The sequence below is a fragment of the Pseudorasbora parva genome, chromosome 11, assembly GCF_024679245.1.
Source record: "Pseudorasbora parva isolate DD20220531a chromosome 11, ASM2467924v1, whole genome shotgun sequence".
NCBI lineage: Eukaryota > Metazoa > Chordata > Actinopteri > Cypriniformes > Gobionidae > Pseudorasbora > Pseudorasbora parva.
The window spans coordinates 43,210,902-43,238,666 of record NC_090182.1 but is presented as its reverse complement, the minus strand read 5'-3'; the positions used below and the strand labels follow the sequence as shown (position 1 = coordinate 43,238,666).

At 37.1% G+C, this 27,765-nt stretch overlaps 2 protein-coding genes across 7 annotated transcripts; both read left to right on the top strand.

Moving 5' to 3' along the window:
* Window positions 1-151: 151 nt before the first annotated feature.
* On the top strand, window positions 152-4,299 carry tmem216 (transmembrane protein 216). 4 transcript variants are annotated; one of them, XR_010908416.1, is made up of 6 exons: window positions 152-160; window positions 242-335; window positions 721-813; window positions 1,678-1,879; window positions 2,096-2,195; window positions 4,274-4,299. XR_010908416.1 is itself a non-coding variant. In XM_067458036.1 (5 exons), exons 2-5 carry the CDS (start codon window positions 320-322, stop codon window positions 2,109-2,111), a joined length of 327 nt encoding a protein of 108 aa, XP_067314137.1. In that variant the 5' UTR covers window positions 152-160; window positions 242-319; the 3' UTR covers window positions 2,112-2,831. The 4 variants fall into 4 exon arrangements, 1 of the variants encoding a protein (XP_067314137.1); XR_010908414.1 differs by lacking the exon at window positions 4,274-4,299 and adding an exon at window positions 4,054-4,193; XR_010908415.1 differs by lacking the exon at window positions 4,274-4,299 and adding an exon at window positions 2,634-2,831.
* pde6a (phosphodiesterase 6A, cGMP-specific, rod, alpha) lies at window positions 2,096-27,765 on the top strand. 3 transcript variants are annotated; one of them, XM_067458034.1, is made up of 23 exons: window positions 2,096-2,195; window positions 4,274-4,670; window positions 7,746-7,898; window positions 8,173-8,262; window positions 8,364-8,504; window positions 9,798-9,872; window positions 10,017-10,081; window positions 10,864-10,930; window positions 11,158-11,205; window positions 11,361-11,510; window positions 12,407-12,550; window positions 12,793-12,858; window positions 12,940-13,086; window positions 13,820-13,927; window positions 15,255-15,364; window positions 17,373-17,460; window positions 17,632-17,732; window positions 18,180-18,287; window positions 18,533-18,596; window positions 19,195-19,269; window positions 19,631-19,714; window positions 21,248-21,413; window positions 23,509-27,765. In XM_067458034.1, coding segments are annotated over exons 1-23 (2,499 nt in total). In that variant the 5' UTR covers window positions 2,096-2,193; the 3' UTR covers window positions 23,559-27,765. The 3 variants fall into 3 exon arrangements, with proteins under 3 accessions (XP_067314135.1, XP_067314136.1, XP_067314134.1); XM_067458035.1 differs by lacking the exon at window positions 4,274-4,670 and having other exon boundaries at window positions 2,128-2,195; XM_067458033.1 differs by lacking the exon at window positions 2,096-2,195 and having other exon boundaries at window positions 3,021-4,670.

Genomic DNA, 27,765 nt, shown 5'->3' with positions numbered 1-27,765 from the left:
TATGAAACAGGCCTCTGATTTTTGTTCATAGTTCTTAGATCTAGGTCCAAAACACCTAAATAGAAATTTTTACAAAACTATCCCCAGTCCCTCCTCTACTTTTAGACCTACTGTGTTCATTAATTCAGTCATTTTTACTTTTGCAGGAAGACAACCTGTTGTATCCTTTCAGGTCTTTCAGTGTACTTAATGTCTATCTTTATGTATTCTGTTTAAATTGCTTCTTAACAAAGTCTTTCAGTTGTCCTCCACACCACTGCAGATCCTGTTTCATTTGAACGGCTGGTATTTTGCAGCATTCTTCATCGCTGAGATTCTTATGTTTATCTATAAAGGTGTGTATGAAGTCCTTAAAGGGTCTAGAGATTGAAGTGTGTGGGCATGTCTTTGTGACATGAGGACACAAATATGTATACTGACATGGGTATGACAGGTAGCCTACTTCAAGGAGAGGGTGAAATATGAGGACATTGGCCATGTCCCCACTTTTCAAAATGCTTATAAATCATACAGGATGATTTTTTTTAGAAAGTAAAAATGCAAAATGTTTCCTGTGATGGGTAGGTTTAGGGGCAGGGGCAGTGTAAGGGGATAGAAAATACGGTTTGTACGGTATACAAACCATTACGCCTATGGAATGTCCCCATATGTGACAAAAACAAGTGTGTGTGTGTGTGTGTGAGAGAGTGACGTAATCACTGTTTGCTCTGGCTTTTGTAGGGGTGATACTCCCTTACCCCCAAGCTAACCTGATATTGGATGTTGTCCTGCTGCTGCTCTTCTTGGGCCTTGAGACCCTCAGACTCTTCTATGGTCCGTGAGATACATGTTATTTAATGTTCTGTGTTCTGCAAGTAGCAACTGAAACGATCCTCCTTGGGGTGCAGGGTTGGGCAAATTAATTTAACAGTCCCCTTCCGTTTTATTAATTGGATTTGAGATTATAATTGAAATACAATAAAGAGCAATTTACTGTATTGCCATTCAAAGAAATAAAGTACAGTTGCACAACAGATTAATTAGTCTTATAAAAGTTTTGCAAAATATTAATAATTGCTCTATTTATTTCACTAATTGTTTGTATTGTTATTGTACATTATAATAATTTTTTCTCTAATTAATTGACTGCTCAAAAGTTTTGAGGAAAAAAATCAATACTTTTTTCAGTAAGGAAGGATGCATTAAATTGATCAAAAAGAACAGTAAAGATGTTTTCATTGTTACAAAATATTACTTTTCCAAAAAATAATAATAATTGGAAAAGTGTTTTTTATTGTCCTTAAAATAAATGTACATAAACTGTAATGAAATGTATGAATCAATGAAAAACAAATAACAATACAGTAAGAATTCATCTGAAAATATGATTTATTGTAAAACTACTTGTATTACTAATTTCATTTGTTTAGTTTTTTCACTTAAATTTTGATTTGCAATTCTGCATTCTGTTTGCAACATCAGCTTAAAATCAATTAGATTTTTGGAATTGAATTTGAAGACATTCTCTGCTCGTCTCTGAATGGAGCACAAGCCTTGCCTTGGCGATGAGTGGATGATTGTCATAACAGCTTGATAACAAAGATTGATTACCCTTTTTGCTGTGTACACTTTGTATTGGTGAAAGTGCATTGATCTATGTAGCCAATGAAATAATGGCGTGTGAAATATGACTTTCAGGCTGGAAGGGGAACCTGTGTCAGCGCGCTCTGGCTCTGTTTGTGAGTGTCGGTGTTCTGGTGCCCTGTGCAGTGCTGAGCGTCTACTACCTGCTACTTCAGACCTTTGTTTTACGGCTTGAGTTCGTGCTCAATGCTGTACTGCTCTGCTTTTACGGCTTTGAGCTGGTTCTAGGAGTGATGACGATCTCTGTTTTTTCAAGGTGACTTTTTGTGTTTTGTACATTATACATAATATTTATCCCATAGTATTAAAGAGACATACACATTATTCCTTGACCCATACGTGGAATAGAATAGATATATGAAAGTTGGAATTTAGAGAAGCACATTTTTGGAACATAATTCTCAATGTGTTAGGTAACTTGCTTGCTTTTTAAAATACTAGATAATTATACTCATATTTTTCACTCTTTCAGGGCCAACATTTATTAAGTCCATCTACTTTTTTGATGTCAGGATGAAATGAAAACACTGAAGAGAATAGGATGCATGAAAGACTGACAGCTGTCAAAACATGTATGTTTCATAAGACATTTCATATATACGCTTTTTCTAAAATTTATATGAAGCACCTTAATTATGTAGAACTTGAGATGTTATAAAAACAAATTTCAGTTCACCAAAATTTTTATTTAAATGTAAATTGCCATTATTAAATTGTAGAGAGAAACAATTGTCGTCATACATTTAATGCCCACACACACACACACACACGTGCACACGTTCGCTCTAGACACTGTTAGTTAGCTACTCAGTTGCTTACTCTCATGACCCATACCAACAGAGCTAAAAGTATTCCTGATATGTTTGGCCTTTTATTGAAATTAGCCTGCCTTTACCTGTTGAGACATGCCTTGACACGCACCGTATGAACTGTATTTGTGATGTTTGAAGAAGGTGTGACGTGCGAAATGGCCGTTTGCTAAATGTGCTGTATTTTTGTAATTCTGATAGGTGCTACTAGTGTCGCAGAAACTACATGCCTCACTTTTATGCGGTACAGTGCAGCAGCTTAGGACACACAGAAAGACTCAGATCAGAGAGGACAAATAAGAAACGCCATGGCAGATGTTTACTTTAAATGTTTGCTTAAAGTATTTTTTTAAATTAAGAAATAAAAATAAGTATAATATAATAAATATTATTATCCAATTATAAATAAAATATAGGCTTAAGTATAATATAATTATAAATAAATAATAAAAGTATTATAAGTACACTGCTGTTCAAAAGTTTTTGACCGGTAAGATTTCTAATAATTTTAGAAGAAATCTCTTATACTCACCAAGGCTGCATTCATTTAATTTTTAAATACGAAAAAATAAATAAAACAATCTTAAAATGTAAAATAACTGTTTTCTATTTGAATATATTTTTAAAATATAATTTATTCCTGCGATCAAAGAATCCTAAAAAAAATTGTACACAACTACTTTCAACATTGATAATAATCATAAATGTTTCTTGAGCACCAAATCATCATATTAGAATGATTTCTGAAGTATCATAATCAAGTAATCATGAATAAATATATTCAAATAGAAAACACTTACTTTACATTTTAATAATATTTCACAATATTACTGTTTTTTGTTTTTAATTTAACAAATGTTTTTAATTTATTTATATTAATTAAATAAATGCAGCATCGGGGAGCATGAGGCTTCTTCTAAAAACCAAAAAAAAATCGTGCCGATCATAAACTTTTGAACAGCAGTGTAAAAGTTGAAATATTGTATACACTATTGTTATGATTAATGACCTTGGATAATTACAGTAGTTCTGCTTACAGCAGGCCTGTCTTTAATAGATTTTCATGTTTTTATAAATAAAAATAAATTCCCTGTGGAGAACATGAAATACTAGGAAAATACTTTCAGTTTTGACACTTTTTAAATATTTTTTTTCCCCTTTGATTTAGTCTACTTAGTTCTGTATCGAATACAATGTGATTTTCAATGCCAGCAAACCAAAGAGCTCGCGTGACAGTGGTGACGATACATAACAACAGAGCGTAGATGCCAAAGCTATCTCGAATCCTCCGTAACTGGCAGATTTTACGAAAATAATTTTTGGCAAATAATTAAATGACAGATTGTTACATGCGTACGTGCATTGTTACATTAACAACATTTTATCATGTAAGCATTATGTTACACCACAAACAAGGGAATTTGTACATACAATTTGTGTAGGGATACAACTTAGACCCTCTTGCACTTTACTGAAAGACAGTCTTGCTGTCTCTATACAACCTCAATGTTAAAAATAAAGTTACTAATTTTCCAGATGCTCTAAATGTCAACAAATGTTTATGCATACTGGCTCTGACTGCTGTCAGATGAATGTCATAATCCTAATTTCAATTGGACAGGATTATGAGCGCACGTAGACGCTTCTTTAAAACAATCTCCAGTAATCCCAAGGGTTTCTCAGCGTCCTGCTGCCAGGGTTCATAGGACAACCATAACGCTTTATAGAAAAGTGCAATACTTCACTGACAGCTAAAATAAAATGGCTGCAGTGGACAAGGATGTGGCTGAGAAGTTTTTGGACAGCAATCCAACATTTGCCAAGCAGTACTATGACTCCAGGTTCCGGGCGAAGGTCATCTCCGACCTTCTATCGACCACCAAGAAAACACAAGTGGACGTCAGCTCTTACCACGATCTGAGCTCTATTGAGGAGTGCGAGATCATTTTCGATATGGTGCGGGACATGCAGGAAAACCTGCAGATGGAGAGGGCCGTGTTCAACCTCATGCGGCATCTCAGCTTCATAATGCGAGCAGACCGCATGAGTCTCTTCATGTACCGCCAGAGGAACGGCATAGCTGAACTGGCCACGAGAATCTTCAATGTCCATAAAGATGCCACACTGGAGGAGTGCCTGGTGCCACCGGACAGTGAGATCGTGTACCCGCTGGACACGGGCATCGTGGGCCATGTGGCCACTGCCAAGAAGACCGTCAATATACCTGATGTCACACAGGTAGGCATTACGGAAACGTGCTTCTGCCACAACTTTTTATCTCATAATTCTGAGGGGGAAAAAGTAAATTCAGAATTGTGAGGAAAAAGTCGCAGTTATCACGTTATGTTTTGTTTTGTGCAGATAACTAGCCATGATGAGAAACCGAGATACCTAGTTTTTTTTTTGTTTTTGTTTTTTACCGAGATACCTAGTTAACTTATATTGGTCCTGTAAGTTATTATTAAGAAAGTGCTATTCACATTATCACCTGTAGAGAGCAGTGCAACGCTAGCATTTTATAGTCATATTTGATTCAAAATCATTATCAGACCGACCAAAATATAAGTTAATGACTGTATGTCCTATCGGTTTTTATTTAATTATGTTATAACCGAGATATATATATATATATGTTTACCATTTAATATAACGGTTTTCTAGCTTTATTGTTATTTTTAGAGGCTAACAAACATTCTCTATCTCTAAAATAGGATTTTATGCTAACTATAAGAGCCCATTGCTGTTTTGGCTGATATACTTGAGAAATGTGCAGGAGATGATGTTGCGCAGACAGATATGTATGGCTGAATGTGTTGTGCAGAGACAGCCATGAAATCTCCCTCTCTCTTTGATTTATAAATTACTAACCATTTTTCTTTTGGCACACAGTGTGCTTCACTGCTTCTCAGACGGCAATATACTTTCCTCTGTACTGTTCCTAATCGCTTAAAAAAAATTGGGTTTCTCAATCTTTGACAAAGGCGTTATGTGACTGAAATACCAAGTGAGCCTATTTGAAACCCTCAAGGTGGCGACAGCATCCTATCTCAGTTTAAGATGTCTGCCAGACTGATGAGTAACCATAAATGTCCACAGATGTGCTGATATTTGTAAGCAAGCACATATGCGAAAATCGTTGCCCTCTTTATAAACGCAACAAATTGGACAGTGTGTGTTTTTATGACATGTGTGACACTGTAGCTCAGTTAATAATATGCAAGGCTAGTGCTGGTAGATTAGAGCAGGTCAGCGCTGTTCCCCAGTGTGTTATGTTACCGGGTCTGGAGCGGATAAAAGTCTTTAATCTGAGTTGAATTAGAGCGATCCTGGATTAAATCTAAAGGTCAGTGCCTAACGCCATGTTCCACAAGTCAGCAGAATATCACTTCTTACCTGGACTCTACATTTTACATTTTCTTTCTATTGTTTATGCTGGACCGAATATGGAGATTTTAAGGTTTCAAAGGAACCTGAAAGCAAATGAACACTATATGCTTTCAGTTATTAATGTTGGTTAATATAATTCCAGCTGTTCATTTTTTCTTCATGTTAATTCAGAGTGCATTAACTAATGTTAACAAATACAAATTTTGACCTTCATAATTTATTAGGAAAGGTTGAAATTCAGTATTGATAATTCGATAACACTTTATTTTAGGGTTCAATTTTCACTATTAACTAGTTGCTTATTAGCATGCATCTTACTAACTATAAATAAACAGTAATTGGGAGTTTGTTGAGGCAAAAGTCGTAGTTAATAGCCAGAATTGGATGCTAATCTAAAGTGTTAATCTTCATGTTCTATCTGTTAATATTATTTATTACACGGCTCTGTAAAATACTTGATTCTGATTGGTCAATCGCGCATTCTAGCGGTATGTTATTTCTAGATAACCGCTCATGTTTGGAACTGTTTTTCTTCGCGGAAGCTTTGCAGAAGCACTAATAAAATATTGAATCTCAAGACAATATTTTGTGTCTAATTTATTTGAGACTAGTATCCGTGTAATAAGCGGGATAATGTACACTCAGCCGGTTGTTATCGCAGAATAAACCCCTTCAGAGAGATGCAAGACCACTCCGTCGGGGTTTATGCTGCGATAACAACCGGCTGGGTGTACATTATCCCTTACTTAATGAACCTGAGGTTAAACTGTCAATGAACAGTTGTATTTTTATTAACTAACATTAAAATACTGTAACAAATATGTTTTGTATTGATATTTAATCAATGTTAATGTTTTTTGTTTCATTGTAAAGTGTTTTATCATTTTACTAGGCATCGTAACAGTGTTGGTATTATTATTATTTTTGTTGTTGTTGAATTTATTAAAAGAGCCGTTTCACGTATATCCTTGAATCACTTTGTTATAGGATGTGGAGAGTAATTAGCAAGGGGGTAATCTAGCACTCGGAAAGCGTTCCACCCCTAGGGGCGGCCATTGCTAACCAAGCCATCACCTGCTGTTAGCATCCCATTGACTCCCATTCATTTTTGAGTCACTTTGACAGTGAATAACTTTACATCAGAGGCGTTTAAAGACTCCATTTGTCCATTGTTTATTTCTAAAGACACACAACAATGCATAAAAGGCTCCGTTACCTTGTATCTTACACTATCGCCCCGCAGAAGCTGTTTTTGTAAAAATAGGCTAACTATTGCGTCATAACCAACGCGACTCTGTCGCACAGTTGAGAAATTACCGTATAGACCTGAGGAGACGCTCGCAGGCAATCTTTTACTGTCTATGAGACAGTCGGGGGGACGTGGAGACATAAAGTCTGATAAAGTCAAGGGAGAAGAATGGGGAGAAGCCCATAGTGAGCCAAAAGCAACGGGAGAAAATATTTAAACAACGTGATTCAGATTTCACTTTCCACAACTACTAGAAGACCTACAGCTGTCAGACAGGAGGCTCACGTCACATCTACGTCGTCAAGCTCAGTCTGAGCCTGCGCAGTTCGCTCAGCCATCAGGAAATAAGTGCTCCTTTACTGACCTCACTTTCCGCCGTTGAAGTCAATGGGATAGCTCTGTCCATTTCTTTTACTGTCTATGGTAATTAGTTATAAGTAATTCAATACTTTTAGAAGAGTAATGTGTACAGTAATCCAATTACATTATTGAAGATGTAATTATTAGTAACTAGTAATTCATTACTTTTTTAAAGTAACTTACCCAACACTGGTTGTAACTCAGCAATACATTGTCCAAACTTTTATCCAAAGCTAAATTAAATGATTTAATTGTGTGCATCAGTGATGTTTTAGCTTAACACTTCTCACCAAGAATAAATGTGCTTCCATCTCCAGGACAGCCACTTCAGTGACTTTGTAGACATCCTGACAGAGTACGAGACCAAGAATGTGCTCGCCACTCCCATAATGAACGGCAAAGACATGGTGGCTGTCATGATGGCGGTCAACAAGATTGGTGCTCCCCATTTCACTGCTCAGGATGAAGAGGTAGTGTTCACTTATATCATCCTCTGCATTAATACAGAGCTTTGTGTTTGTACTCTACAATAACCCAGAGTCTTGGTTAGGAAATTTAAACAATGCAGAAAAGATTAATTATATGCACTGTTCTCCCCACACTTATTTTTAATTTCAAATCCCCAGTGAATGTAATAAGAGACGTTTCAGTGAATATTAATACAGTAAAAACACTTTGATTAAACTGACCCCAACAGAACTGATTATATGCTCTATTGAAGTCAATCGAACTCTGTGTCTGTAGACGCTGAAGAAATATCTCAACTTTGCCAATCTTGTGCTTCGAGTGTTTCATCTGAGCTACCTGCACAACTGTGAAACCAGAAGGGGACAGGTAGGATTTCTATGAGACTGAGATATGAAACTTAAGACAATTACCAGTAAACACTGCCACATCAGGATCTTTTGTAATTGTTCCTCATATCTTCATTGAAGGTGTTACTCTGGTCTGCCAGCAAAGTGTTTGAGGAGTTGACTGATATTGAGAGACAGTTTCACAAGGCCCTCTATACAGTCCGAGCCTTCCTCAACTGTGACCGCTACTCTGTGGGCCTCCTCGACATGACCAAAACTAAAGTGATTGTTCATTTATCTATTTATTTACTATATATTTATTATAATCTTGCATGGACGCTGCAGCTGGATTTGTCACTTGAATTTGCAACTTGTAAATAGTTTGGGTCACACTTTATATTAATTGTCACGGACCTATATGGTGTCACTGCAATTATACTTTTAAGTACTGAGTAATATTGAGTACCTTCATGCACTTATTATAGGGTTTGGTGTATTAGGGTTAGTTGCATGTATTTATGCGCAATTTATAATCATTACTATAGTTACTGTAGGGCTCGACATTATGTGTGCTTTATAAAGGTAAAATAAAACATAAATATGTAGATTAAAATACGTCAATACAAATTTATGATTTATTTTTAATCTTTATAAAGGTATGATAAAAATAAATGAAATAAAACATATATATATGCTTCATCTTTCATTTTAAATTCTCAATTTTGATGAATAAATTGGACTATAGGGCTGTTACCAATCAAATTAAATAATTTACACACAAAAAATACAACTGCATAAAAAAGTTGAGAGATTTTTTTTGAATATACGAATGATACTTTTAAACTTTTAAGCATGAAACTAAACCGGTTGCAGCGAGAGAGTCATTCATTCAAACGATGAATTGAAATCAGTGTCACATTTTCAATCGTGATGGTATTCAGCACTCTTTGTCGAGCTACACTAATTTTTTATGATTTCTCCTCATGAGATTGTGCGAGCCTCAACAGCGCTGATTGTTACCGTCATTACATTATATATTATTATTCACTATCAATCGCCACTTAAACTAAATGAATGCAGAATCATTCTCATGTTTTGGTGACTCCCTAGTTATTTTTTGTCATTGTCATTTTAATCAGGCTACTTGTCCGATCGGGCAAGTAAAATTCTCTTTCTCTTGCCCCTTCAAAAAATCCCTGAACTACATGTAAAATATAAGGATAGGGTCAGATTTAAGGATGGGTTAAGGGGAAAGGGAAGGGTCAATAGTGTAATTATGGATGTAATTACATATTGGTACTTAATAAAATAAATAAAAATAAATAATTATATATATATATATATATATATATATATATATATATATATATATATATATATATATATCGCTATATACAATAAAGTAGTAAAAACATGTATATACGCATGAAGTGCATTATTTTACATGTTACTACATTGTAGTTAAAGACACTCAATATAAAGTGGGACTGCAAATTGGAGTATTTATTTGCATGTATATTTGCCAGTTGAAGCGTATTGAAATATTTCATTTTTTGTTATTTCTTTTGCCTGTAGGAGTTCTTTGATCTTTGGCCTGTACTAATGGGAGAGGTGCCTCCATATAGCGGACCAAAGACACCTGATGGCAGAGTGAGTGATACACTGCATAAATAAGAAACTTGTTTTTAGTTATTCATGTCAGAGAAACACAAAACTTCTCTGAATGAATCGTCATGAGTTCTTACTTGCTGTCACGTCTGTTGTGTTCGACTTATGCTATTAATTCTGCTTCAGGAAGTGATTTTCTACAAAGTGATTGATTACATATTGCATGGAAAGGAGGACATTAAAGTAATTCCGTAAGTTAATACATTTTTATTGCCTGTTAAATTTGAGGATGCGCCACCACTTGGCATTTAATTAACCCTGCATGCTTTATCATGAATCATTCTACATTACATGTTGTACCTTATAAACATATCAAGAAATAGCATGCCTGGCTCAAGCTCAATAATGCAAGGTGGGCCAGAGAGTTATGGTTGTTCGCAAGGTTGCCAGGTCTAAGCAATTCATGTTTATTGAGAGAACTCGTTATATATTTTTTGTTTTAGTACATATACACTACCTTTTTTTGACAAAAAAATAAAATAAATAATACTTTATTTCAGTTGCATTAAATTGATCAAAAGTGACACTGACGACTTTTATAATATTACAAACATATCTATTTCAGATCAATTCTGTTCTTTTGAACTACATTTAATCAAAGAAGCTTGTGAAAAAAATATCACCGTTTCTAAGTAACTGTTTTTAACGTACACAAATCATCATATCAGAATGATTTCTGAAGGATCATGTGACACTGAAGACTGGAGGGATGATGCTGAAAATTCAGCTTTGTTATCACATGAATCGATTACATTTTAAAATGTATTCAAATAGAAAACACTTATTTTAAATTGTAAATATATTTTACAATATAATTATCATCTTTCAGAAACATTTAAAGATCTTACAGATCACAAACCTTTGAACAGCAGTGTATATTTTTCTCTAGACCACTTAGAAAATACAAGATGTGGTTTTATTAGAGTAAAGCTCTGTAATGTTCTGGTCAGATGCATGTGCGTTGTCGTTACAGTAACCCTACTGCTGACCACTGGGCATTAGTAAGTGGGCTTCCCACCTACGTTGCAGAGAACGGCCTGGTGAGAGTCTAGACCTCCATCCTCCTCCACTGACGCCACAGTAGTCAGACGAGTTGAAAGCTATTATGGTTTATAATGCTCCTGTCATGTGCACAGTGTGGGGGAATAGAATGTGCTCCCACACTGAAATGATGGATAATTGTAATTTTGTGAACAGTAATTAATCAGCAAGCAATACCCCTTCTCAGTGAGCGTGACTCCTGCTTTCCCTTCACTCTGTCTTACAGATCTGTAATATCATGAACGCCAGTCAAGACGAGTTCTTTGAATTTCAAGTGAGCTCCCCTTAACTTATGCTTCTGTGAAAGCCCTATAATCAATTCAATTTTGCTTTGTTCCAAAAGCTGTATATCTTGCCTTTTTATACATCTAGTAAACTAAAAATGTTCCTGAAATATATTTTGATTAAAGTTTATTTTTGTCCTGCCAGAAAGAACCTCTGGATGAATCTGGATGGACAATAAAGAATGTGCTCTCTTTGCCCATCGTGAACAAGAAAGAGGAAATCGTTGGTGTGGCCACATTCTATAACAGGAAAGATGGAAAGCCTTTTGATGAACAGGATGAAACACTAATGGAGGTATTTGAGGCCACAGTATAGACCAGCAGTGTGTCATAGCTAAATATACAGTAATGGATGAATCAGCAGACTGTGCATTATTCATTCACAGTGTGTTTTGCCCCTTTGAAAGTTTACCACATTCTCAGTCTGTTATGTTCAGGTTGGTTGGATTCAACTAAATTGTTAAACAAAAGCTCTAAAGACTATAAAAAGTATGTAATGTCTTTATCTTAGAACTACAGGCCACAGAAACCATTTCCATTTAGTTCAGCCATTCTTTGTGGGCATGTGTAGTTTTCATATTAATTTCTGTCTGATCGGTCTTATTTTTTTAATCGTCTTGTCAGACTCGTGTAACTTTATCTCAGTGTGAATCCAAAACAGAAGTTGAATCTGAACCAGAATTTCATTCTAGATGTGAACCTGAATAAAATTGTGAATCTAAACCCAAATCTGAACCTGAATCTCTACCTGCAGTGAATATGAACCTAATTATAAATATGAATCTAAATCTGAATGTCATCCTAAATGTGAGCCTGAATGAGAAGGTGAATCTAAACCTGAATTTGAACTTGAATTTCAACCTATGGTAAATGTAAATCTAAACCTGAATGTGAATCTGAATGAAAAGGTCAATCTAAACCTGACTCTCAACCTATAGTAAATGTAAACCTGAATGTAAATGTGAATCCAAACTTGAACGGGAACCTGAGTGTAAATATGAATCTAAGCCTGAATCTCAACTTACTGTAAGTGTGAATCTGAATGAAAAAGTGAATATAAACCTCAATCTGAACCTGAATCTCAACCTATGGTAAATGTGAACCTGAATGTACATTTCAATCTGAACCTGAATCTCAACCTAAGTGTGACCCTGAATGTAAATGTTAATCTAAACCCTATATCTATTTCAGTCACTCACTCAGTTCCTGGGCTGGTCAGTGCTGAATACAGACACTTATGACAGGATGAATAAGCTGGAAAATCGCAAGGACATCTTTCAGGACATGGTCATGTACCACGTCAAGTGCAGAAAGGATGAGATTCAGAATATATTGGTGAGTTTCTCCAACTTGACAGGGTTTAGTACCTAGTATGCACCATTTCAAATAAATTACAATACATTGATAATGCTGGTAATAGCAGGACATCCTATTTGTACAGTATGAAGTATCTTAGTATTAGTGATGTCATACTGTACATGAAAATGATTGAAAGTCATTGATTAAAAAAAGGATGTATGAACATAGAAGAGAAATCTTGGAATATCAGCAGCGTGAAATAACCGTTGTTTGTTCAGAACACACGTGAGGTGTACGAGAAAGAGCCTGACGAATGTGACGAGGATGAGCTGGAGGATATTCTGGTAAAGACAAAAAAAAATCATACTTGGTTTAAAGTCTTGTTGTTTTATAGCTGTGAATCTTCATGCTTTTGTTCTCTACAGTGTGAGACGCTGCTAGACTCAGAGGAGTCCGAGATCTTTGAGTTTCACTTCTGTGACTTTGAGTTCACTGAGCTGGAACTAGTGAAGTGTGGCATCAAAATGTACTATGAGCTGGGTGTGGTAGACAAGTTTCATATTCCACGTGAGGTGAGTGATGGTGTCAGATAACCTATTCAAGTTAGAATAACTTCCATCTGTTTTAAATCTTCAAAGTTCAAATGTTTAATACATTTATTAGGTTGTTTCATATATTAACCCTAAAAAGGCAATAGGTCAAAGAGACATCAGAAAAGTTGCTATTTTAAAACTTACCAGGATACAAATAATACAATTTCATGATTTAAAAAAAAGAAACATGACTATTATTTTTAATATTTTTGTCCCCCAGGTTACGTTGCCCCTTTTTGGGTATAAATTCTTTGAAAACAGAATACTTGCTTGGCAATGTGTGTTAAAACATTTTTAAAACATGTATTCTTCCATTACTTAAAGTAAACATTCTTTATAAAATTCTGTTAAACAATAAGTATAATGGCTATTTATGAATATATTAGCCTACTGTATCATATTATTACGCAAATTTCTAGGGCCTAAAAAAGTATCAACACAACCAAAACTGCTGAAAAAAGATTTACAAAATGTACGCCATGCCTTCTGTTCTCTGATTGATCGTTCATATTTTAACAAATTTGGCCCTTCATTGGTCCCCCTCCAATGAAGCTATGGGTCCTCCTTTAAAGACAAAACTAAAATATTGTATATGATGGTGTATAAACTAAAGAGAGACTGAGTTCTGAGACTTTATGATACATCATTACACATTGTAACTACACTATTTCCAGTGCCTTGTGACTGAACGCTGATATTGCTTTCTCTCTAGACCCTGGTGCGCTTTGTGTACTCAGTCAGTAAAGGTTACAGGAAGATCACCTACCACAACTGGAGGCATGGCTTCAACGTTGGCCAGACCATGTTTACACTGCTCATGGTAAGAGAAATTCTCACAGAATCAAAATGTCTTATTAAAGGATTAGATAACGACAAAATAAAACATTCCTGACAATTTACTCACCCCCATCTCATCCGAGATGTTCATATCTTTCTTTCTTCAGTCGAAATCAAATTAAGTTTTTGAAGAAAACATTCCAGGATTTTTTTTCTCATTATGCTTTTCATTGGCAACCAACAGGTTGAAGGACCAAATCAATGCCGTTTCGAAGGGCTTCAGAGGCTCTGCACAAGGAGTGTCTTATCTAGCGAAAGCATTGGTTATTAAAAAAAAAAAAAAACACATTTACATACTTTTTAAACTCAAATGCGCAACTTCTGTTGTTCTTCACGGCATTCTTCTACATCGTTGTATTCTGAATAAAATATTGAAATTTCAAACTTCACAATTTATTCACAATTTATTCAGTGTCCCAACTTTTTTGGAATCGGGTTTGTACATCCCGTGTGTGACCTTTCCGACGTGATGGCGCCATACGTCATGCAAAAGCAGAACACCGAAGTCATGCATTTGAGGTTCAAAACTATATACACTTTGATTTTTGGGAAAATGACAGATGGTTTCGCTAGATAAGACCATATTTCTCAGCTGGTATCATACAAAGCCCTCTGAATCCCTTCAAAGCCTTTGAAACTGCATTGATTTGGACCTTCAACATGTTGGTTGCAATTGAAAACCATAATGAGGAGAAAAATCCTGGAATGTTTTTGAACATGAGCATCTTGGATGAGATGGGGGGGGGGGGGGGGGGGGTGAGTAAATTATCATAATTTCATTTTGCAGTGAACTAATCCTTTAAGAGGGCCCTAAAAATCTCATCTCAGTCCATAAATCTGTCTGAGGGTTCATCTTATTCAATAAAGGTTACAATAAAGTACTTTTTTCAACAAATAAACCAGTTCTGTTACACTTGTATCTAAGCATTTGATACATTTGCCCCTCTGTTTGGTGGGTACTGGATTCATGGGCCTTTTTTAGCCAATATTTTAATGATACTGCCCTCTTCCAACACGTATCCTCTGAAATGGCAGACGGCCCCATCTAATTAATCATCCAAGTGTAAACCTGTTCCTGGTTAAGTCATGTGTAATCACAGTGAGCTGGCCGTAAGTCAAGAAGGATGGAGTGTTGTAGCGCTGGAAGAAACGCAGGCCAGGCTGCTAATGAGCCTTTCTCAGCACTACTCCCATGCTTCACTGAGCCTAATGAGCACTCACTAGTCAGCTTCTTGCTCTACAAGAGTAGAGGATGTGTCTTATGGAGGCTCCGCCTTCAAACCCATTAAATTGGTTCTGATTTTTCTCAGACAGGTGACCTGAAGCGCTACTATACGGACCTGGAGGCGATGGCGATGGTGACCGCAGGGCTCTGTCATGATATTGACCACCGCGGCACTAACAATCTCTACCAGATGAAGTATGTACTCATTAATGTCAACGTACCACTGCTCTTATCAAAGATAATGCGTATGTATAATGATATTCAGAAATGCTGAAAGAAAAACTTTCTTTCTTTTAAATCACCTATTTTTTGAGGGGACACCAGTGGCAGTCATGGGTCACATGGTTGTCTGTGCAGGATAAGACATGACTACATTTAAAGAAGACTTTTACACAACTTCTGCTAGACTGGGGTTCAAATCCTGACCTAATACATTTTATTTAATTAACTAAGCAAAACTGCTACTTTGAGAGGTACTGATTAACATTTTCATTGTGTGCAAAAGAGCAGCTTTAATTTTAATTTTGATCATTAATTTTGATAAATGTGAATGGCTATAAATGTAAATAGCTAAATAGAGGATGGCGCATTATCATACCTACTAGGGATGGCATTTGCCATTTTAGTTTTTGGAGGAAAGAAAAAAGGGCAGAAATATGAGCAGAAAATATATGCCGCCCACCACTCAGTGTTCAGCGCTCAGGTTACACTCTTTTGCAGCAGTTTTTGTAACTTTGCAACCGGCACCGTTTCCGAAGTTGCACAACTTTAAAACGACTAAGAGGCACGTACTGGCACCCAGTTTGCTCTGGTGACTCACGCTCACTGGAATAGCAAAATCTGCTAATATAACCTGCCCAGAAGGAAATGTTTCTGTAGTAAACTACAGAGTTTATGTTTGCAATAGCCCTTCTGTGATGCAATTTTGTGGTAGCAGTGCTGGGTAGTGCTTGTGAAAGGACACTTCCTTCTCATTCACTGATCCACTCCAACCTAAGGTCTGCTCACATGCTCTGATAGCTTTCTAGGAATAGGACTATAGGCTACTTTATTTTGATAATATGTCAACTAAATCTGTTGAATCAGATTCTGTGGCATAAAACTGAATAGAGAATTATATATTTATGTTTTACTATTATTTTAATACATTTTTTTGCTAACATCCGCTATCAGGTTCCCAGACGAATGCAAGCTAATCTTAGTAAAGTAACTTTTATCAGTGCTATCGTTATTCTGTATATTGTACGACATCACTAGCGTAAGGCAAACAAATTATAATGCAATTAAAATATTAATCTCATGTTATCCGTCATAGAACACGGATTTATGTTATAAGGTAAACAATACTTTTTCATCATTGACGCGAGGAAAACTATCCTAGACGTCGTTCTAGTGTTATGCACAGCACACCATGATATAATTAGCCAAGCAACAATAAAACTTCCAATATACACAAATAGGCTGAATTAATATTACCTGTCGAGAAGAAAGCAGGCAACGTCGGCGTTCTTTTTAAAAATCGTTGCTCCTCATGAGCTCTTTCCATCTTGGAAAGGCCACTCCAATATTTACTTTTGTCTTGTTGATTTGCCCGTTGCGTTGCCGTCTTAATTCTCTTTTCCGCTTCCTTGGCGACTCTGATACATATCCCGCAATGTTACTAGGTCCCCAACCCGGGTCGAATTCGGTAATCAATTCCGGGACGTGGTTGCTTTCACACAGAAGGCGTTCCGGGAATATTGCGGGTCCGACGTGCAGTGTGAAAGGGGCTTAAGTGTGATCCTCCATCATCATATAGCAGCCTCAAGCAATCCTCCTCTTCACATTCGACACGGTGCCATCGAGTGTTAAAACGCGAAAGGCTAAGCTTGAATTTACGATAGGGATAGCTCTGGCTTTGTGCGGATGTAGTCTAATATTAATACAATTATACAAAAAAAAAGTGTATATATACACAGCCTAGAATTTTCGTTTTGGTGCATGCCTAATACCTTCAATAATCATGTAATTCAGTGGTCAAAAATACATTTTTAAATGCAACAAAAAAAACAATTTTGTCAAAAGGTGACAATTGAATTTGAGTGATTTTAATCATGTTAAATGTATATATATATAATATATTAATGCTTTTGTACATTCAGTTTTAATAAAAGTCTGTGACCCTCTGGGTTTTGAAAATCATTTTCTGTGATGATTTTGCCAGGTCTGGGAATCCACTGGCAAAGCTGCATGGTTCCTCCATTCTCGAGAGACACCATCTGGACTTTGGAAAAACTCTGCTTAGAGATGAGGTAATGCTCAAAATCAATTACATTTCTAGGCATTTTTCAGAAGGCTTCTGCCATCTTTACAATATTAAACTCTACAGACCATTGAGAATGTACATGATAAGCCTCATAAATAACTGCCTCCTCACTCCTCACAGCCAGCAGTTTCTTCACTGAAATTGTTTGTTTTCCAAGGCCTTGAATATCTACCAGAATCTGACCCGAAGACAGCACGAAATCGTCATCCATTTGATGGACATAGCTATCATCGCAACAGACTTGGCCTTGTATTTCAAGTAAGAAATTAATTTTTCAGCCCTGTGGGATATACTTTGTAAATTATTTATTTCAAGTTAAGGCCCGTTCACACCAAGGACTTGTAACTATACCGATAAATAAATAATCCAAAAATCATTCTAAATATAAAAGAATAGCCACACCACAACTATAACAAGAAAGGCGCTGAGAAAAAATATTGTGGAATCGTTCTCAGAAAGATTTTTTTCCAGTGAGACGTATGATAAAAACATTGACAGCCGATCAGAATCCATCCTGCTTTAAAGACCTTGAGCATCTAAAGTGACAGACGCCATAACGGCAGCCTGCGCTTAGAATAAACAGAACGATATTGTGTGTTGGTGTGGATACTAATATAGTTATCGTACTTAGCGTGAACGTGCCTTTAGTCTTGCAGTTAGAGGCTGCATAAGCGAGATGAATATAATCATGGTGCGCCTCCACAGGAAAAGGACCATGTTTCAGAAGATCGTGGATCAGTCCAAGACCTACGAGAACTGGGACGATTGGACCAAATACATGATGTTAGAAACAACTCGGAAAGAGATCGTCATGTAAGTGAGAATGTGCTGTGAGAAAATAACATCTTAAAACACTAATATCACCCATAATATCTGTTTGGCAAATAAGCTGATTTATATACTTGCAAATTAAAATGATTTATATACTTGCAAATTAAAATGATTTATATACTTGCAAATTAAAATGATTTATATACTTGCAGCAGCTTGAATTTGGTGCCATTTAGGGTTCATAAATATGAATTCACAGTGTGGTATTTTGGTTTTCCTCACCGCAGGGCTATGATGATGACTGCCTGTGATTTGTCAGCCATTGCCAAGCCATGGGAGATTCAGAGCAAGGTTAGATTTTTTTAATGCATAATGCAATGTCACATGCAAGGCCCGATACTACAGCAATGTATTCAAACATGTAGGGCAGCCAAGGGTGTGACTGCATAGGAAAATGAAATCGCTGGGCTCTCAGCCGGCATAATGAGTCTGAAACCCCATTCATATGATAATGTATCCATGGATGGGTTGTTTACATTCATTGTTTAACACTCATTATTATATGCATTTCGCAGCTGACGGCACTGTAGATCATCTCACATGCGTGAGATTATATTGAGCTGGATGTCATGCATTTTTAAAAAATGAACATTGCTTCTTTTAGATGTTTTTTGGGGGTAATGTCATTATTATATTCATGAAGTAGATCCAAGAACAATGATGATGATGCCAGATTTCATAGTTGCAAATGGGACATGTGCCAGGTCTGTCTCAGTGGAAACTGTTATGGAGTAATTTCTGCTTCTTCTTTAAGTCTTTAATGGTCTGTAATGCAATGTTAATATATATTACACATAAAAATCCATATTTGCTCATCTCCGAATGCATCTACAATGACCATAAATCTAAGCTTCATTCTGACCGTGGCCACTTGCACTCTGTCCTCCAGGTGGCGCTGTCTGTTGCTGCAGAATTCTGGGAGCAGGGTGATCTGGAGAGGACAGTGCTGGAGCAGCAGCCCATTGTGAGAGCGCCTGGAATGAAGGGGTGGGAGGTGTTGGGAAGGGGGGGGCTGAGAGAAAAGGAAAAAGAATGAAAAGTTCCCATGGGTTATGTCGTGATGTACTGCCTATTATGCGGTGCAGTGAATCAGAAAGAGCGGTCACAATGGCCCAGTCAAACAGACCGCTCCCAAACCCCCCATTTTCTTTAGCTGTGATTGAAAATGGAAATGCAGGAATTTAATGTCAACTTTTAAAAAAGTGCCATCAAACTTTCTACTTTAGTCGAATGTCTCTTCACCACTGCTATGTATTCAGTTTGCATCGATATGTTGTGGGGTTTCATTTTGATATAGAATTAAGCACATGCTGTTTTATCTACAGCCCATGATGGACCGGAACAAAGCGGAAGAACTTCCCAAACTGCAGTGTGGTTTTATTGATTTCGTCTGTGCTTTCGTTTACAAGGTGAGGTCCTCCATTTCGATTAGTAAACAAAACGACATATGGGAATACATTGATCTACACTTCTAAATGTTCACAGGATACAGACAAGAGTCCATCAGGAAGCAGATACATAATCATCAGCATAAATGCACAGTGATGGTCTTGATCAGATGTCTGTATACTTGAGTTTTATTGACTGCGAGTGTCAGAATGCAGGCCTGCTGGAATTACAGATTGTGAAGGAAAGAGTCACAGAAGTATGGGGGGGGGGTTGCTTTACATATGAACCGTGATTCTTCTGCAGATTCAAATCTTTTATAAATGTTAGTTGATAACAAAAATGTGTCTTGTCTGTGTTTCACTGTGATATAGCTTATTTTATATTACAGTTGAATGCTTGAATCTGATTGGTTGGCGAAGGTTTTAAGTTGTGCAATTATTGTCAGGGAAACGCATGACAAAAGTAATTCCAGGCCGGTCTTGACCGCATTACGGTTCCATATCACTTTACCAATGATTTTTATTATTTTTGAAGGTCCTTACAGCCGAGAGAGCCGACAACAGCAAAAGAACCAAAACCCACAACAACACTGAACAAGCAAATGAATATAGTAAACAATAGGATAAAAACATCAAATTATGTCAAACGTTTTTTTGCCATAAAATTACATTTTAATTTGTACGGAGAGCACATACTGTACACACACGAGCACTTGCGGGGACACACTCGCGCAGAAACGTGCTATCAACGGTGCCCTGGTGATTTTATCAGTAAAATAATTAAGCAACTTAAAAGCAACATTTCTCACTAGCGAGGTAATTTAGGCGCTGTTCTTACAGTTTCGTATTGATAGACGCTGCTGCCGAACACTTAACGCACAGACTGAAGTAATTCACATTCTCTCTCTCTCTCTCTCTCTCTCTCTCTCTCTCTCTCTCTCTCTCTCTCTCTCTCTCTCTCTCTCTCTCTCTCTCTCTCTCTCTCTCTCTAATAACTCACTGCCTCTATTACTAGCTCTAAAATGACGTTTTGAAATCGGCAACGAAGGCTTGGGTTTAGATGCATAAGAAATTAGTCCTGCACATGAGCGTTTTAAGGACAAAACCTGACAAATGTCTTGAAATAAATCATCAGAACGATGTTTTGAGGTGTGGTAACCGTTGGGTGTAACCAGCTTATTTTTCCAAAAGTTTACTAATAATTCAAGAATACCAATGAAAATAGTTCCAGACAAAGCCACTGCATAACTGTTAACCGTCTTTGAGCAGTGCACAGCAGCATTTCGTCACTGAATCAGTCTGTGTTTTTGAAAAACATTTGAGTGAATGATTCAACGACTCGTTCATTAGGACAAGGACGCGTGGCTACCTACTGGCAGTTTTAGTTTAGTGTGTGTGTGTGTGTGTGTATGTGTGTGTGTGTGCATTTAAAGTTTTTTGATATGGCTACTAGTTAGGGTAATAAGGTCTTGCATGACCTATAAGTTTCTTTATTAATCAACATTTCTACCCACCTATAATACGCCTCTTTACTCATGCTGAACCCTGTTGCAGGAGTTCTCTCGCTTCCATGTGGAGATCACGCCCATGCTAGAGCGTCTGCTGAACAACAGGAAGGAGTGGAACGCTCTGAAGGAAATACACGAGGCCAAGGTAGCAAAGCTAGAAGAGGCCAAGAAAGCCAAAGAGGAAGAAGCTGTTGCATCAGCTGCAAGACAAGGTAAATGGTGACTCAAACAGTGTCTCAGTTATTCATTTTAGGATGGACTCTTCCTTTTTACTTATTAACATGTATTATGTAAATGAGCTCATTTTCAACCCTGTGTTATTTTGTTTCTTCTGTGGAACACTAAAGATGATGTTTTAAAAAATGTCTACACTGATCTGTTACATAAAGTGTGCGCAAAATAACGCCATTGGAATCAGAAAAGTCCATACGTCTACTGTGGATTACAAGATTTTTAGTAAATAATGGAGTTGTTCACTTCAGAATTTAAAATACCTGATAATTTACTCACCCCCACACCATTCAAGATGTTCATGTGTCTCTTTCTTCAGTTGAAAAGAAATTAAGGTTTTTGAGGAAAACATTCCAGGATTTTTCTCCTTATAGTGAACTTCGATGGAGTACAAATTCCAAGATCTTAAAAGAGCTCTACACGATCCCAGCCGAGGAATAAGGGTCTTATCTAGCAAAGCGATCCGTTATTTTGAAAACAAATTTTAAATAAAAATGGATATACTTTGAACCGGAAGTAGCGAGTGAGTTTTCTTCAGTGCTGTGACGTATTTCCAAGTGAAACAGGATATTGAATAGAGGGCAGGGTTTACTTCAGCGCTCCTCCTCTCCATCTCGCACTCATAGCAGACTAATGGCTGGAGGGAATGGTTATGCATTTTAAAACACAAGCCGTCAAACTGACATCATCTGAGAAGGAACGCCATTTCCAGACCGGAAGTAACTTTTCAGACTTTGATTAAAGATTACCACGGCAAACGATTTTTTTCTGTGTATTCACTTGCACTGATTAATTGTTCACCCTAAGACCTGCAATATGTGCTAACAAAGTAAATAGGTTACATTTTGATTTCATGAGGACTTTAACCACAAATGCTCTTCTCGCTCTGATCAATGCGTGACGCATGTCGCTGGAAGAACACGCGTGACAGGTGAAAGTACCACTCACGTGTTTACAAAGAGAATAAAGTCAAATGCCCTTCACAAAAAAAGGTAAAACAACGATGTCGGAGGATTTTGAAGTTGGACGAGTTTTTCGCCCTACCGTGTTACTTTTGTCTACATCACGCGTGACCTTTCCAACGTAATGCTTGGCATCGCAGATCAGAGCAAGAAGAGCATTTGTGGTTAAAAAGTATATACATTTTAATATTTTTTAGAAAATGACTGATCGTTTTTCTAGATCTGACCCCTATTCCTCAGCTGGGATCGTGCAGAGCTCTTTGAAGCTAGCCTAGAAATCTAGACAAACCCTAGCGGCAGCAAATCTAATCTGCCGCGAGAGTCTAGCAACTCTCAATACCCTTCTGAGCTGTAAAAACCAAACTCTGGTCGGGCCAATCACCTCGTGTATAGAGTCGGTGGGCGGGGCTTAACATAATAACGGCGGAGTTGCGCTTGCATGCTTCTAGTAAACACTGAAACTGGCGAACGGCGGTCTTTCGAATCAGCTTTGACCGCGACTCTGGAAGACTTGGAGTTAAGCTTTTCTCTGAGAAAAGAACAAAGAACGGCGCTGAAGTCATTCTTAAGAAGGAAGATGTGTTCAGAGTTTTGCCGGCGAAAGTTTAATCTTCGCATGTTTACTAGCTTTAACTAGCTCTGTTTCACCCTCGTTGCTCTGGTTGGTGTAGCGCTATCCTATCACGTGCAGAAGGAGTTTGAAAGACAACCGTTTATCCGCCCCTCGGATTGAGCTGTCAATGGTGAGTTTACAGACCAAACATCTTGATGTGGGTCTGGCTTGTCAGGCTACTTTGAAGCTCCACTGAAACTGGAATTTGGACCTTTAACCCATTGTACCCCTTTGAAGTCCACTATATGGAGAAAAATCCTGGAATGTTTTCCTCAAAAACCTTCATTTCTTTTCGACTGAAGAAAGAAAGACATGAACAAATGTTGTCTTTGTTTTCAATCCCAGGAAAAAACAACAACATGAGCATTCTTCCAAATTTCTCCTTTTGTGTTTCACCACAGAGAACACATTATGTTTTTTTTTTTGTTTTGTTTTTTAAATCCAAACTGTTTGCTTAAGGATTTTTCTGCTTTTCCATATCCACATTCTCTTTCCTCACAGGAAGCACGGGCCAATCCTCATCTCAGTCCAAGACCTGCGTAATTTTCTAGACTGTCAAACTGCGCAAAAACAGACAATAAGAATGTATAACAATGTACCCATAATTTGGGCCACTTTTATTGTTTCCCTCAGCAGGATGTCCTGTGTCAATTATTTACACTAGTCTTGAGCTTAAAGACAAACCTTTAGTGTAAGTACCAGAATATTGCAACATTTCTTAAGTCTTTAGTGAATATTGGCTGAAAATGTACAGAACAGAATTCTTACATACTAAATAACATCTTAGAGATTATGTGAATACACTTGGAAAGTCCACATTACATTTTTTGTAAATTATTAATAGGCCTCTTTTTATGTAGAAATGTAAAAAATAAAAGACCAAATAAGGAATTGAGCCTAGCCTCTGTGTTTTATTTTATTTTTTAAGCTTTGTAACTGTGTTGCTGTGCAAAATAAGACTTCTGCCCCTAGGATGCATTTTGCTTGGTTGCACTCGTGTGTGTGTGTGTGTGTGTGTGTGTGTGTGTGTGCGCGCGCTGGTACTAACTGTCCCACTGGGACATACATAACAGTCTTACAAAAGCATTGGATAACACCTAGGGGGTGTTGGCCTAATCGAGTGTAAATGCTGAGAGCTGATTGGCAGGACAGCAAATAGAGGCGGACTCAATGCTAGCATTTACGTCATATCACAGACGCACGTCAATGACTATGATGTCACGTCTTCAGCTTCATTTACCTCACTCCCACAGCAAAGAGGTGGAGTCAAGAAAATCTGCAACCGCTGCAAAAGCCAAAAATAAACTCTGACGTGACAGCAATACACACGCCTTTTCAGATAGATACACATCCCCCTCATACACGCTCACGCAATGCCGTAGGGAATGATTATTCTGACATCTGAATCACAAACCAGCAGAGCGGCAAATTGCCACCAGCTCTCCGAATGGCTGCATTAACAGTGTTCTCATTCAGCATGTTCTGCTACATAGCCTCAGTGAAAGGAAGCAACACAATTAGCTTCACAATCCAAAATTATAAGCAGTCTGCATGGATACAACACAGAGAGCCGTTTGCCATTGGCTGCCATTTCAATGCAGTAACCAATCAGGACTGTTTCCAGCTGAGCTGTTCTGTTTATACAATGCGTAATGCCATTGGAACACGGGGGAGAATAGTCTTAAAGCAAGTGCTGCCGCTTTTTCAAGTTGCTATTCAGCACTCGTTCTCGGAGTAGCGTCGATTTCTGTGGAAGTTATTATTGTGGTTTACAGCAGCTTTCAATGTTTCTTTCCTGGCTTAAATACTACAGGGATAGCAATGCAGTACATCAATGTATTACAAAGTTGAATGTTGTTCATTATGGATTTTATTTTTTTGGAGGCAAAACAATGAATATATGTACTATTTTTTTATTTATTTTTTACAGTATATGAGGATCAGTTTATTTCTACAGTTTAATAATGTAAACAATCTCGGAAGAGAAATGTGTTCAGTTTAAAAGGAAGCCATCATTTGCTTTTTTAAAACTATTTACATGAATTAAAATATAATTTATGACATCAAATAATTCCACTATATAGATTTGATCTAGGAAACTAGATTTTAACAATTTAAAAATACTGAAATGCATTTGTCTCCACATTCTCAAGATGAATGAAAATCACACAATACCGAAAAAAAGAAAAGTTGAAAAAACCAACACCATTTCAAGACATCCAATATAAATAAAAAAAACTCAAAATGAAACAAATATATGTAAAAATATAAAATCTTACTAGCAGTATTTACCAAAAACTACGTTAAAAAAGGAAAATCAGAGCAAATTTGATAGTCATTAGATGTAAATAGTCCCAAAAAAGAAAACAATACAATGAAAAAAAAAAAAATGCCCTTTGACTCAAATTCTGTTTCCACAAAAGACAAGGTCTTGAAGCAGCAAAACAATGTGACATGTATGTGTGATTCATTTACTGATGCTAATGACACAAATGCTAGATCCACTTCTTGATTAAAAAAAAAAAAAAATCCAAAATTGAACACAGACCATATAAACGTTCCCCGAATATAGTCACTGCCGGTTCAATTGGAAAATTCTCTCCAATCTCGCAAGAGCATGTACTTTGTGAACAACATATTACAGGGCCATTGATGTAGTGAATTAAAAATGACGTTTTGTATGAATAAAAACAAAAAAATAAGGAAAGGATGAAATCAAATGCTCGTGCGCGCACACACACACTCACGCTCTCTCTCTTTCATAGGGCCAAGTCAAACGATCATGACATTCGTGAAATGGATTTGATGTGATACAGCACCTCCTGTATCCAAACATCAAATTTACTTTTTGGTCAGCTTGTCTAGCGATTGCTAAAATGAGGGCTGGAAAAATGTATTGCATTGAAGAAGGTTCCCTTTGGAAGTTTTTTATTTTTATTCATTTTTTTTAAATCTTTTTTATTATTATTTTTTCATTTGGATCTGTACATTCTAGATTGACAGTGTTGAAATGTATTGAAGTGTTCTGAAACACTGAATAAAATGGTCTATAACAAATTATATCATCTATATATTTATCTACACAAACACACAAATATATATATATATATATGTATATATAATTATATATATGTATATACCTTTATTATATGGCTGTATTGAAAAAGTTTACTTACTCGAGTAAAGAAAACACACTGGATTGTAAAGGAGATCAGATAGGACTGATAGCTTTGTTTCCCCCAAAGGTTTAAGGCTCTCCTTGTGAGATTGGGCTGTCTGTGTATTTTCCTTAACAAAAGTCCCTAAACTTCGACCTTCTTTTCAAACGATCTGAGCCGTCTTCAACATACAGTACAAGATCCGATTTCCCCTATAACCCCAAAACGACCTAACTCTTCAATGAGAAAGGCTCTCTAAGCGATATTGCATCTCAATTGCATAAAAAGAAAAACACATTAAAGTAATTCAAAAGAACCATTTCTAAAGGGACACTTTATACAACAGTGTTTGACTTATGAAGCCATATCAATGAAAATTCCCTTCTGGATCTCCCTGTATTGCTTAACGCTGCATCGTCGGCTGCACCGACAGCCAATCAGACCAAGCGTTTAAAAACCACACGTTACCACATCGCTGTACAGCACATAACCATACATCTCATGTTTACACAAGACACGGTGCTATATACACACATTATATACTTCTCTCTATTTATATATATATATAATCATGTAAACCAGCACATCTCTCACTTGTTTAGTAGTATACATACTAAGCACAAACACTCGTTCAGTTTGTTTTCTCAAGATCTTGTAGGGATAGTTCACCCTAAAATGAAAATTCTGTCATCATTTACTCGCTCTCAGGTTGTTCCAAAATTTCTTTGTTCTGCTGAACACAAAAGAAGATATTTTGAAGAATGTTTGTAACCGAGCAGATAGAGAAACCATTCACTATTAAAGTAGGGAAAAATACTATGGTAGTGAATGGTTGCGCTATCTGCTTTGTTCCGAACATTCTTCAAAATATCTTCTTTTGTGTTCAGCAGAAGAAAGAAACTCATACAGGTTTGGAACAACATGAGGGCGAGTAAATGATGACAGAAATTTCATTTTTGGGCGTACTATCCCTTTAATGGGCGAATTGGTCTGTAATATTCAGAGGCCGTGTCCGAGTAACAGCTCAGTACCGTAAAAGGGAAAGCCGAAAGGCACGTCCTGATAGGGTACTTTAACACTGAATAAGGCGTTCTGTACTTAGTGTGCGCTCTAGTAAAAGTCGAAAGAGAATTCAGTCATGTAAACATTCAGGTTTGGGGGGTGTTTCGGGATAAAGGGGAGAGGCAGGGAGCAAAGCCGGCTCCCTAAACCGGCACGCATATACCGTACGTGCGCACACTCGCTCGCAACTGCGCTAGATCCACAGGCCGAGGGTACGAGGAGACCCCTGCAGAATAAAAGCAACGGGTCCCAGCATATAATAAGGGACAGACCCATCCCTAGACCCCATAAAAGACACGGACGACACGCAGATATACACCGGTACACGTTTAGACTTCAAAAACACACACAAAGGACAAATAGAGAAGTAGCCACAAGGTAAGAGCTAGAAAAAACCCGCAGACCAGAGTAAAAAAGAGTGTTTGAGCTTAGAGAGAGAAAGAATATGAGAGAGTGACATGTAAACAAAGCAGAGATACGACCGTATCTCTAATGAGATTGAGCTCTGGAAAGATCTTCCTCCTAGTTTACCGCCACC